At 42.4% G+C, this 13,731-nt stretch overlaps 1 protein-coding gene across 1 annotated transcript in view; it reads left to right on the top strand.

Annotated features, from left to right (window-relative positions):
- Window positions 1-13,731, top strand: part of LOC308416310 (guanine nucleotide-binding protein G(q) subunit alpha) — a 228,412-nt gene that overhangs the window by 80,332 nt on the left and 134,349 nt on the right. Inside the window, exon 2 of the mRNA XM_080911247.1 lies at window positions 267-451. Coding sequence (XP_080767373.1) covers window positions 267-451 — 185 coding nt within the window. The remainder of the gene's footprint in view (window positions 1-266; window positions 452-13,731) is intronic.

Raw genomic sequence — 13,731 nt, 5'->3', positions numbered from 1 at the left:
GGGTTACAAGTCCCTGTTTGATATGTCTCAGCTCAGTGGCTTCCTAAGATGTAAATAATAGTTTTTGAGCTCATTTACCTGCTTTTAAAACGGACATGCCCGATTCTCTGAGTGTCCTCTGTAGGCAGCATTTTGACTTTGCATGGTGCTTCTCTCAGCAGGACTTCTGGGGTCTGTGAAATCTAGGCCAGTGTCTAAGTTTGTTATCTAGAAGACCAGAAAAGCAGTTGTGATCTAACCAACATGCTGGTGCATTTCTATTCCAGGGACTGGGGAGAGTGGCAAGAGTACCTTCATTAAGCAGATGAGGATCATCCATGGGTCGGGATACTCGGATGAAGACAAGAGGGGCTTTACCAAACTGGTGTATCAGAACATCTTTACAGCCATGCAGGCCATGATCAGAGCTATGGACACTCTGAAGATCCCATACAAGTATGAACACAATAAGGTAAGTGAACTCATCGGAACCCTTCTAGAGTGGAAAGTGGGTATTTGAAATGTACTCCCTCTCCTCCCTTCCCCTTATGACCTCCCCTCGTCTGCCCTCCCCTCCCTGTATGCATGGGTACACAGGTACTGACTTGTGGAGGCCGGAAGTGTCTTCCTCTGTCACTCTTCACCTTATTGGATTGTCTTCGTTCTAAACAGAAGATACCTTAACCATTACCTGGCCTGTTTGATACTAGAAAATTGTTCACAGTTACAAAACTGGTTCTAGCTTTTGGAATGCCACAGCAAAATTGGAATTTCCTTGAACGTTGCCTAAGTGTTGCTTCATTGAATGAGAAGTTTCATTGGCAGTGGGGGGAGCTGTGGACCAGATGGCATGGTGCTGCATGTCTTTTTATAAGGCTCACTCTTTTCTAAGGATTCTAAACTTAGGAAGCAGCTTGTAATAATTTCAGTAAGTTGCACACTTTTACCAAACTACTATTAATTTTTCCTTGACTATAGGAATCCATTATTTTGTCCTTGGGAGTTCTTGACTAAAAAAGCCTGTTTATATAATGGGGAGGGGCTTCAACCCACCCCATGTTAAGGAAACACATGTTTTAGGATTTCTTTTGAACATACAGTGATATAGAGTTTGTTTGTTTATAAATACTATTTTGTCTTTTCTCTGAAAAGAGATTATCATTTAGTAAAGTCTGCTTTATGTAACGTGTACAGCCATGAGATTACTTCTTTATTTAGTTCATTTTAAAAGGATGAATTTCAGTCATCTTACACAGATATGTCCTTGTGATTACATTCTCTGTCTTGGTACAAAGGAAGTGAAGTGCCTCTGTGTTAGCATGACTGGGAGACTGTCTGAACGGCAGTGTGCTGAAGAAGGTCTGAATTTGGCAGTTGGTGTTCTTCCTGTATTCCTGTTGTCATATGCAGTGTTTCCTCAGATTGCAGGGCACCTTTCAGGAAGCAAGCATGCTCTCTGGGAATATTTTCCCCCACAAGAAAACAGGGAAAAATCAGAGGCATTTGCCAATAGAGGATCCTGATAACCCTTTGTAGCTGATGTGTGATTTCTAAACTGTGAAGTCAGGGATTGAGGCAGTGTACAAGAATCTGTAGTCTGCTGTTGCCAGTCTCTGCAAGAGAAAAAAGCCTGATATGGTGCTGTTACCAAAAATTTCATGTAAAGTTACTTCCAAGCTATGTGCATCCCATGAGCATGAAGCCTCATCTCACAGATACTTCTGTGTATGCATTTGTCACCATAGGTAAAATCTCTGTATTCTAGAATGTTTCTGGTGCAAGTATTTCTGACAAGGGTACCCACCCATACCTAAGTTTAGTCTTTGAAGTTCTAATGTCCAGCCTCATTTAGCCACTGGTCTTTAGCTCCCTTTGCCTAAGAAGCTAAGGGCTGTTACTATGACACCTGGTTTTCTTTTTCATTTGAAGTGGAGTGGAACTAAGTAGACCAGTAAGTACTTTGCTACCTAAGAATAAGAAAGGACAATTCACAGAAAGTGCCTTATTACAGTTGGGGGCATGATTCAGTCAGTAAAGCACTTACCTTGTAAGCCTGAAGATCTGAGATCTTTCCTCAGAATTGAGCTAAAAAATGTTGAGGCATTATTACATGAGCATGCCATCCCAGCACTGGAGATGCAAAGACAGGATCCCAAAGGCTCCTTAGCCAGCCAGCTAGCCTAATTGATGAGCATCAGGGAAGTGAGAATGGTACGAGGGACATCCGCTTATGTGCATGTATATATACCTGCTCCTAAGATGTAAGCATTTGTTAAAAATGCTTAAAGTATTCTGACTTTGTATTCTCTTAAAAACAAAAACAAAACTACAAACAAAAACCTCAAGATGCTATTTTCCAAGAAAAAGTAGCCAAAATTCTGAAGGCTGTATTATTCCTGTCTTTGATCAACTCAATAAGAAATTGTCATTCAAAAACAAAACAAAAACCACAAGGGAATTTTCTTAGTTCACGGAATGACCACATATTGATTGTACTAAGGGATTCCCACCTGTGTAATAAACAGAAGGAACAGTCTCGTGTTTCCGTCTGCCCGTAAAAAAGTGAGGAGAGCCAAAAGATTTGGAGGCTGCAGAAAGCAACCACTGGGTGAGGAAGGAAGAGGAAAAACTTTTGAGGGTGTGAGCTCACAGGAGGCCTGAGAGGCTGAAGGCCCGTGCTTGGGAGAGATGAACTTGAGCCAATTTCAATCTTTCAACACTCACATCTGATGCGGATTCCTGGGAAAAGTTGGGTTGGCCCAGCCTGGATTCTTTGCTAATTCTTTAGACAGGGGAAGGAAGTCTGGTCAATGTGATTGACAGTCCCTGGGGGAAATCTGGGTACTGCTAGTGGAAAAAGGAGAACAATTCTAGCCCAGCTCACAAATGTCTACTAGAAAAGTGCACAGTTGATTTATAACATGGGATGACATGTGAACTCTCTGTAGATGCAAGTCCTCCGAGTTTACTTAGCATTTACCCTAAAATAAAGTTTCTTATTCTGGACTTACTCTGAGTTACAGGGTGGGAAGGGACTCCAGGAGGTTCGTGACTCAGTGACAGCGATCTGTCTCCAGTATGCATAGTGCTGAGTCAAACCTCTGAGTCTTAGCATGGAAAAGCCAAAGAATCTTGTAGTTTTTACATTTGTTAAGAAATTTTCCTTTCTTCATAGTCTAGGCTTGGATTTTCTCATGAGTGGGAGTGGGAAAAATAATGATATGGTGGTTTCAAAATTTTAAAGATAGTACATGTGAAATACCTTTAAAAATTTTGGCAGTGTCAAATTGAGGAAAAGACATCCTCAAAGTGATGGTTGTTGGGATGGGATACCAAGGGAGGCACAGAGCACTCCTTCCCTGGATGTGTTCAAAACAGAGTGGGTTTTTAGCATGCGACATTTCTAAAGCAGTCTTTCCAAATTAAAGCAGGTGAGGAACTAGACAACCAGGGATCCCTTCTGACAGTTGCCTCCTGCTGCTCCCTCTGTTTTCAAACAGGAGAGGACTGAAGGGAAGAAGTTCAGCAATAGGCTGGCACTGGCTTTTCTCTCTTCTGTGTTCTCACCAAAGCACAGCTTATGCATAGAAGAACACGTGTGTTCTCAATAGTCACCACTTTGTGCATGTCTGTACCTAAAGCTCTTTCTTCATCTGAGTCAACGCAGCTAGTACCCCAGGCTACCAGTACCCCTTATTCTAGATAAGTCTACCAGCCACAGGGGTCAGCTCCTTCATATTTTAGGACATTTAGTTTTGCCGGTGTTTCAACCTGTATATGTGGAGGCACATACTGTATAAACTTTGGTATCTGTATTTTACTTAAATCATATTTGAGGGGGTCTCATAGAACTTTGCCTGATGGTGAATATATTTATCTGTTTTTTCAAATAGTCACATTTGTTTAACATCTAGTTTTCTAGTTATTCTACAAGGTTTTTGTTTGTTTTTATTTATTTTTTCTTTAAAAATGTGTTTCTGACTGTCACAAATAATACAAATGTAGGCACACTTGGAACTGGCTTTATAGTAAGCACATACTTGGGGTTTACAGTGTCAGAAGGTATATTCGTCGTATATTGTAGAGTGCTATATGAACTAAGGAGCCACGTTTTAATTTTTCTGCCTTGCAATCTTATTGATTCAGCTCATTTACCAGACACCACCCAGGGCTGTACCGGATTGCCCTGGTCATGGACCATTTGACTATGTATGCAGTTGGCTCTAGGATGACTATATGAGCCATTTGTTTATTTTGTGTCTCTTTCTGTCTGACAGTACCAAACTACTGATGACCGAGCTGTGTAAGGAGTTTTGATATTAGACAGGGCAAGTCTTCAACTTTGGTTTTCCTCTTGAGACTGCACAAAAGTTGAGTCGATTCCCTTATATTTAAAGGATTTTTGGTTTTGTTCTTTTTTGGGGGGTGTCTTTAACTGGTTAGACTTACTAGACAGAACTTAAATGTAGCTTGCTCTGTGAAGCATCATCTTCCTTTTCCGAGGCACCTGCATGTTTGCTCTTTAGCTTGTGTTAATTTGTGGCCAAGTACAAAGTCCTTTATTTTTCCTGGATTGATAACACGACATTAAAAAACAAAACAAAACAGCAGTTACATCACTTCTGAGGTTGGAACTTGCTTTGTGCCTTCATTAGTATTTGTCCTTTCTAGCATTTCATTTACAAAGAGTGGAAGCTGGGCTAAGTGCAGTGGGGATCAATTTTCCCTTTCCAACAGTGTCTTTTGGGCTGACATTTCCTCTGCAGCACCCAAATTAGCTTATGCGTTAGCAGAATCCTTTCCTGTTTCCTGTCTCCAGTGTCTGCAGCAGTCGCATTGAACAGGTTTGTCTGGATTTTTATTCTTCATTGGATGATCTTTAGCTTTTGTGGAACTAGGCCATTTTCTGTGACTCGGTATAAACGTTTAGGTCTAACCAACTCGTGTACACTGTTTATTCACATGGGAATAAGGCTGCAAACCAGAATTCTCTGTGTTGCACATAAGCAATCAGTGCCTTTGTATAATGTTTTATTATGTTATTTGTGACCTATCTGCATCATGGCTCTTCTCTTGTCAGCATATCTATGTTTTCCACATTCAAATCACAATCAACTTGCGCTGATCCATTCTGTTTAAAATAATATGACTCTTCTAATCTCCACAAGCACTAGACATACATGTATGTGTGTGGACTAAACATACACAAAATAAAATATGTACGCATATATTTTTCTCATCCTACTTTAATAAGGGCTCAGTCTCCCCTCTAGCCCATCACCCACCAGAGGTTGTGGAAAAGAAAGGTTATTAAGACATGGGAGAAGTGGACCTGTTTAGAAATAGTTTTTTATGTTGATTCCAATCTTCATTGTTCTCAGTCCAGTCTACGAGCAAACACCGCACACGGACCAGCAGTGGCAGCCACATCCACTCAGCAGACACCACACAGGAACAAGCAAGGGCAGTTTAATAAAGAAACGGTGAGGCTTGCCAACTGGCCTGAACCTCACAAGTGGCAGGAACCTCACAAGAAGTGCTTTGGCCAGTTTCTCTCTATGAAGTCACCTGGAGCTATGCTCAGCAATGTAATGTAAGGTGAAGACTAGTGAGGAGCAAGGCAAATCAGTGCTTCAGGTCCCACTGTTGATGGAGTTGTATTTATATTCCTTCTAAACCTCATGTGTTAGGTATATAAAACTCTCTTTCACCTTTGTTTGCTTCTGCAAAACATTCTTTCATGTGTCTGGTTTAGCAAAACATCCTTTCACCTCTGTGCCCCAGCAGATTATCATTTGACGTAACTGAATTTCTAAAGAAACCAGAAATTACCACTTCAAAAGTAAATATAAAACAAAGTTTTAAAGATTAGCATGACCAGAAGAATAGCATCCTCTAGAGGATGGAGATTGAACTTTTCTTATTTAAACCTAGCATAGGATTTAGCACAAAATTTTACTGTGTTGAATGAATGAAATGAATTAACATTTGTTTACCTTGATAAGCTTTGAAGCACTACCATTGGTATACTGTTTATGAATACAGTTAATAGAGTCAAACACAACTTCATTTGAAACTGACTATAATTGAATTGCCTTTTGATGTTGAACAAAGTAATCTTTGATTTCCAGTTTCCTTATTGACAAATAGTGGTTCTTATAATTCCTATTTCCATTATATTATGAAAATCTTGATCATGATAGAATTTTGCCTTATTTTCAATTTTTCATACTTCCAGACTGTTCTCTTTCTTATCTTCTCCCTTAGCTGAGGCATTAGCATTCTCACCTTAGTTCAGGCTTCGGGGAGATGCTACCAACACGGGGCCCAGGCCCTTGGCTCTGTGGGTAGCCACAGTTGCACACCCACCACAGCACACTATTCTAAAAGCACGATTCTCACGCAGAGGACCTTGTCAGGAGTCAGGTCATCTGCTAAGGTCGGTCAGCAGCTGTGAGAGAAATGACTAAATTCAGCACTTTTCTCCTGTTTAGATATTTCATACTGTTCATTAAGGAATTCACTGTTTCTTTTTTAAAGTTTTTCTGATGGTGAGCAGATGGAAAGTTCTTGGCATATAGTAACTGAATGTCTAAGTGAAATGAAAGATCACTCTTCTTAACAGTGGGCGATATGTTCAGCTTTGGAAAAGGGTGTGTACTGCTGGATGAGATTGACAGTGTTTCCCCAGCAGCCTCCTTATTTTGGATGACCTCCTCTTTCTCTTTTTTGGTAGGTAGAGGACATGGTACACTGTTGGCTACAACCTGCCAAGCTGTTAATGCATCTGTAATTTAGGTAACCACTGTGCACTGAAGATGAGGTTTGTGAATCAAGTATTTGATGAATGAGTGGTTTGTTCTCAGATTGTGAAGATGATGTATGGGATGGACAAGGTCACCCAGCTCGACTGGTTCTGTGACATCAGCTGTTCCTCAGTTGAGCTACACTACAGTTACATGGTCATCTGTGGGCGCCATGGAATTGTGGCCTACAAGAATAACATGGCTGAGCAGTGTACCCAGGCCAGTGACACCCTGATCATTGTGCTGTGCAGGTGGAGTTGCCTTCCACATCCTGTTCTATTGTTATCTGTGTCCAACTGAACTTCACTGGTAGTGAGTTTAGACATGGAAGCCAGGATGAGGGTGGCTTGATTCAGTAAGAAAGCCTGGGAATGAAGTGCAGGGCAGAAGCTTGGTTTTCAGGTGAAGGAGCTAGGAGTTGGTCAGAGTCAGAACAGCTGTGGTCAAGAGGCTGGGACATGTGGAACAAAAGCCTCATCTCAGGAGCACAGCAGAAGCTGGTCAACAAGGAAGAAGCCAAGGCCCTGCTTAAGGTAGTACAGAAAATATGTCGCTCACTTCTCTGGTTTCCCTTAGAAAAGATTAAAAAAGGAAAAAAAAATCCCATACAAGACTGGGCAGGTTTGTGTTTAGAGCAAAAGCATTTTCAGCTATAGAGTGTTGTTTTTTGTTTGTTTTTTCCTCTTTCTAACACCTGGAGTATTTTTTTTTTCCAGCTTGTTTGTCCTGTTTTATGTCCTTCTAATTCCTGACATTTGATTATTTTGTGATTGTATTTCTATTTGCCCACTTGTTTGTTTTAAGAGCATTAATGACTAAATGAAAATATAGGAGGGAATATGGAAAAAATAGCAGGCTGTTAATATCCTCTTGGTTTTTGTTGGTGTGCATTTATACAAATGTAGATACCAGCAAGGAAACACACAGGAAAATAATGTCACTTTATGCTAGAGAATGACGTTTGCTTAGTTCCTTTTGCTCCTTCTCATTTTAGTCTGATTTTTTCCCCTCCTTTATTTTTTTTTTTTTAAACAAGGCTTCACTATATAGCCTTTGAACTTGAAATCCTCTTGCTTTGTTGTTAGTGCTGGGAATTTAGACCTTAGCACATGGAGGGAAAATATTTTCTCTAGGAAAATAAAGAGGACTTGCTATTCTTGCAAAGGACCTGGGTTTGATCACCAGTACCTACACAGTGGCACAACTGTCTGTCCCTCTAGTCCCAGGGAATCTGATGTTTTCCTTGAGTACCAGGCATGTATGTGGCACACACATACACATGTAGACAAAGTGCTCCTGCACACAGAGTAATAAAATCTGAAATAAAAGCATGTAGTCATCATCAATATTGGTGGATACAGTGTAAACTTGTTCTTTGAACAGATACTGTAATTTTATGCTTTTTAAAGTTGGCAAGAAGACATTTGTGAAGTTGTTGCCACTGCTCCCTGTGGTGATTTGAGCCAGTTTTTGATCTTGTCTCACTTGAATGAATGGAGAGAGATTTAGAGGAATGGTGTTACTGCTGAGAAGCTGCTATGCTGACAGCATTAGCCTGGGTGCTGGGTCCCCACTTCTTCCAGTGTGTAAGCTTCCTCTGTGGTATATGGTGTAATGGTTTTGAGCTAAAGGGTTAGACAATGTGCTGAGCATGTCAGATGCTGCTGGTTATAATATAGTGAGGAGACCTAGGTAAGAGTCCACTTAAGGGTATTTGTCTCTTTATGTGTTCTTTATGACTTGGCTTAAGTATGGTCTTAGGACCTGTTTAGCATTGACTACCTGGTTTCCAGAGGTAATGGGATAAGAGCTATTGTTTTATCTATTCCAGACAGACACTCACCAAACTTGGGTGTCCAATTAACATCAGTGTGTTAACGATGTTGTCACAAGCTTTAGGAATTTTGACTGTAGCATTTTTTTTTTTTTTTTTTTGGCCCAAGGCACCGGCAGCTTCCAAATGGAGGTACTGTTTGACTTTAAGGATGTAGAATAAGCCCAGCTGGTACTTCTGTGTACTGGATCTATGGTCTTTGAAAATTGTATACAGTTTGCACTCAGCTATGAGGAGGGGTTTTCTTTTTATTTGCACAGCAGTCTCTTTTGGCCAAGCTGTATCTACAAATGGAGTTAACCTTTTCTAGTAGGCACAGAAGGTACTGGCCAGTCACATGATTTTAAGTTCTAAGGCAGCAAGTCTGACATATAACATTAAAGTAAGTATAAATCACACAGGTAGTTTTGTAAACTGTACATTTGTATTTACGTAGATGTGGGGTGGTCCTAGAGTGAGCCTGTGACTTTGCTTTCTTGACAAGCTTCCAGGTGGTGGTGATGTTGCTTAAGTCATTTTGGACACAGAACACTGGTTATGCCATCAGGGGCAATGTGAAAACACCAGGAGCCAACATTAGGGAAGGACCTCGTTGTTGTATCCATCAGTAGTATTTCAGCCATGGGGCATTAAGCTAGGGACTTAAACTTACAGTGCTGCTAGTGCATAGTAAGTGGATTCTAAATAAATAGTTGTTAAATTGTTTCTAGAAGGGTTGGGGCAGGAGAGAGAGGCCTTTGAAGAAAGTCCAAAGGTTTTCAGGAATAAAAAATGCTGGTTGCTTAAAGGTACAAGGGAGTCTTTGACTCCATTCCTCAACAGTGATTTCTTGTGAGCAGCCATCTGGCCTCTTGTTAGACCCAGACAGGAGAGCTGTAAAGTAGAGGTAGTTCTCTGGAAGTTGAATATGGGGGGTGGGGGTAGTGGATCCAGCAAGGTGGGATAGATTTATGGAGGGAGTTAAAGGCTGTAAAACTATAGTATAGGAAAACCAGGAGAGCAGCTTTAGATTCCCTCCTCCATGGTGGGCTGTAATCCATCCATCCTTCCTTCCTTCCTTCCTTCCTTCCTTCCTTCCTTCCTTCCTTCCTTCCTTCCTTCCTCCTCCCTCCCTCCCTCCCTTCCCCCCTCCCCTCCTCCTTCCTTTTTTCCTTCCTATCCCAATATCTCTGAGAACCTGAGAACAGAGAATCCCTCCCTCTCATATCACCCCACCCTGGCACATGTTATTGCAGAACTAGGGGTATCAGACAAGGTGGCCCAGTTAGGGGAAACAGGATCCACAGATAGGCAATGGGTTCAGCAACGGCCTCTGCTCCAGTTGTTTCGGGGACCCATATGAAGACCAAGCTGCACCTCTGCTATATATGTTCTATGTGCTGGGGACCTTTGTCTAGTCCATGCACTCTGTCTGGTTGCTGGTTCAGTCTGTGGGAGCCCTTAAGGGTCTAGGTTCCTTGACTATTGGTCTTCCTGTGGAATCTTGATCCTCTTCAGGTTCCTCAATCCTTCCCTCAACTCTTCCACAGGACTCTGAGCTCCATTTGTTGGGCTGTGGGTCTTTGTTATTTGTTTCCATTGGCTGCTGGGTGGAGCCTCTCAAAGGACAATTATGTTAATCTCCTTTCTGCAAGCTTAACAGAGTATCAGTAGTGTCGGGGATTGCTGCTTGCCCATTGGTTGGGTCTTCATTTGGGCCAGTCATTGGTTGGTCATTCCTCTGTCTCTGCTTCATCTTTGTTCCTGCACATCTTATAGGCAGGGCATTTGGGTTGAAGGTTTTTGTGGGTAGGATGGTGATCTTATCATTCTGCTGACAGTCCTGCCTGGGGTGGTTGCATTTCCATGGGTCTACCTGAAGCCTTTGGTCAGGAGCAGGAGATGGTGCAGGTTTATCACATACGGTGCTGTGCGGAACTGGAGATGCACTGGGAGGCACCATTGTGCCTGTTAACCCAACATCCCAGGAATAGAAACTGAAGTTCAAGGCCAGTCTCAACCTTTGCTTTATGGTGAATTTGAGGCAAAGAAAGGCAGCTTTCAGTAGCTAGCTAGCCCGCATCACTCTTACTGAAATAGTATGTAGGATCTGCCAAGAAAGAGAGGAGTGAGCAATAAGGGTCAGGATAGTGGGGAAATGGAGGGACAACTTAGTGGGAGGCAGTAGTTGGGAGTTAGAGACAGGGTATGACACCGAGAAGTTGCTGAGCTGGGTTGTGCTACGAGGATCTGGCCACAGGTAGATCTAATTAGCTATTTTCCAGGGTAGCCAGACTCCATATCCTCATCCCAGTTTTCCACAATAACAGGAAACAGGTATAACATGCATAATTAAAAATCCAGATAGGCCTAACTCTCATTCTAACAATATGCTTCTGTTGTAGTAAGATAGCTTTCTGTCTCATGATGCACTATCAGATTGTTTTGATCTAGGTGGTTGCACATACAGTTTAATCTCAGGGTAGAGTAAGCTGTAAACCATCACAGCCCACTAACCATGGCACTTCACAAACCCCCAGATCACAGTCTGATTTAGTAAAGAACTGTGCTTGGCCAAGGAACCCCGATTCGAGGGGTCTGCATCCTAGTGTAAGAGTGGACCCTGAAGGGTCAGAACACACCCTGAAGTGGGCAGCCGGACAACACACAGCTGCAATCCCTATCAAGTCAGAGCCTCCTTTATGAAAACGGGACATTTAAGAGTGTATATCAGGCATCCTCTGTTCTTCCCCCAGCCAGCGGCTGTGTGCAGCTCTGTGAGTGTGCTCCATGCTCATTGTATCTCTTCAGTAAGTGTGGAAGAGCTCACCAACGTGCACGGCTGTCATCCAGCACAGCCTTTAGCTCCAGCTCGATGGGCTCTGGCTCTCTACTTCTACCAGAGACCTTCCATGACCACCATCTCTTCATGCTTTCATGAATTGCTTCCATAGGATCCTTTCTTTCTAATTATCCCACTTTATGATTGTACAGGGTGTAATTCTTTAAATTATACCTCATACAGAGTGAGAGAGAGAGAGAGAGAGAGAGAGAGAGAGAGAGAGAGAGAGAGAGAGAGAGAGGAGGGAAAAAAGAGGGAGAGAGAGCACAAACCAGTAGTACATAGTTTCATTTAGCATTGTTATAATATTGAAAACTTGTAAATTAGCCATATCAATAAGAAAATAGTGCAAATATAATATAGATACTCAGGATTTCTGTGCTGTTGAAATAAACAGGGAAGTAGAATTTATACTAATGTTTGAATATTGTATTATTCAGAAAATAATCTTTGTTTTAAAGAAATAAAAGGAATCAAAGATGCTTGCTTACTGAGAGTATTAATAAAACAGAAAACTATAGCCTGCAGGCAGATGTAAAGGTACTTCTCCAGTGCCATGTGTGCTGCCAGGCTCCTTGGCGTGATGATAGTGGACCACTCTCTGAAACTGTAAGTCAGCCCCAGATAAGTGCTTTCAGCGTTGCCTTGTTCATGGTGTCTCTTCACAGAATAGAGCAGTGACTAAGACAGTGTCATTTGTCTGGTGTGGTTTCTTTGTGCTGGTACTATATGCTCTGTGCTGTTTGCTCACCTGTCCATCCATTCCGCTACTACATACCTGTGATACAAGCACTGTACTTATGAACCAAACACTCAGCTGCTCTTCAGTTGCTAAGCTGCTAGCCAGCGATTCAGTTAAGTACATGGTGATTTATACTGTGTGGTGATTGCTACCGGAGAAAAGTAGAACATGTCCAGGCAGGTGATAGCATGGACGGCCAGAAACAAGGAGGCTCCCTAGAATTTGCTTTTGCTAAAGATAGTGTTTATTAAGTGCTTCCTGTTTGCAAAGTTCTGGGTTGGTCAGAGTATGGTCCCCGTCCCCAAGGAACATGTACACCACATGATAGGAATGGTAACAAGTTGGCCATGCACTTATTTCATGCTTTCCATTAGGAATATACAGTGTGAAATAAGGACTAAGGCCGACAAGACAGTTTGTAGTCTGGACCATGCTGTGAGAGAGCTGTAGAATCTCAGCATATCGCAGAGGGCTTTTCTTAGGCCTCTGCTCAGGGGCATACCCGCAGGGGCTGTGCCCAGGCCATTTCTAGGTTCAACACTACCTAGTGGGATGAGGTGCTGTGTTCCAGGAACAATGTTCAGCCCTGGGTCCTGTTGCTGCCATGGTTTTGACAGTTGGTGATCACATTCTTAACATTTGTATCTACAGATGTGATAGACCCGCAGTCACCTCTCCTCATCCCACAACCTCCCCAAGATATGCCCTGGTGCAGTGAGGTTTCATGTTGCTAAGACTTTATTATTACAAAACATGTGCTGGGGCTTCGTCATAAATAATTAAAGATCCCTGACGAGAAAAATGAGCTGAGCACATTTTGTGATCCAGTAAATTGATTTTTCTCTGCCTCACAGTGCTCTGTTATCCCACTAATTCCCCAAACTCCATGATTAACAATGGGCAGCTGTGTTCTGGAGAGAATTATCCAGGTTTGGCCTGGGTGCCTCTGCTGTGATGGGGTGCAAAGGGGTTGGCTGGGTTCCTAGCCATGTCTCAAAGAGGACCTCAGTCACTTTCCCTTGTAATTAAGCATCATTGTGAACAGATGTGTTTAGTCCTTGGTAACATAGATGACTTCTGGAAGATAGAGAGTCTAGCCAGCCACTCTGTCATGCATTCGATGTTTCATCTTTGAAGACAAAGCACTAAGGTCACCAAAGGCTTACTACGAGGGTGAACGGTATCAGTCATGCCCACTGCCTTCTGGTGCGTGCAGTAATGGGACATGACATTAGTGAATATGGTGCGTGTGGAGTGAGCTCATTTCCTCGATGAGATGGTTGGAGTTAGAGAAGGGCTGTTGTTCTGGCTGGTTTTGTGTCAACTTGACGCAAGCTGGAGTTATCACAGAGAAAGGAGCCTCAGCTGAGGAAATGCCTCCATGAGATCCAGCTATAAGGCATTTTCTCAACTAGTGATCAAGGGGGAGGGCCCAGCTCATTGTGGGTGGTGCCATCCCTGGACTGGTAGACCTGGGTTCTATAAGAAAGGAAGCTGAGCAAGCCAGGGAAAGCAAGCCAGTAAGTACCATCCCTCCATGGCCTCTGCA

Source organism: Micromys minutus (genome assembly GCF_963924665.1).
Source record: "Micromys minutus genome assembly, chromosome: 2".
Lineage (NCBI taxonomy): Eukaryota > Metazoa > Chordata > Mammalia > Rodentia > Muridae > Micromys > Micromys minutus.
Note: the sequence above shows the minus strand (reverse complement) of the source record. Positions and strands in the feature narration are given on the sequence as shown.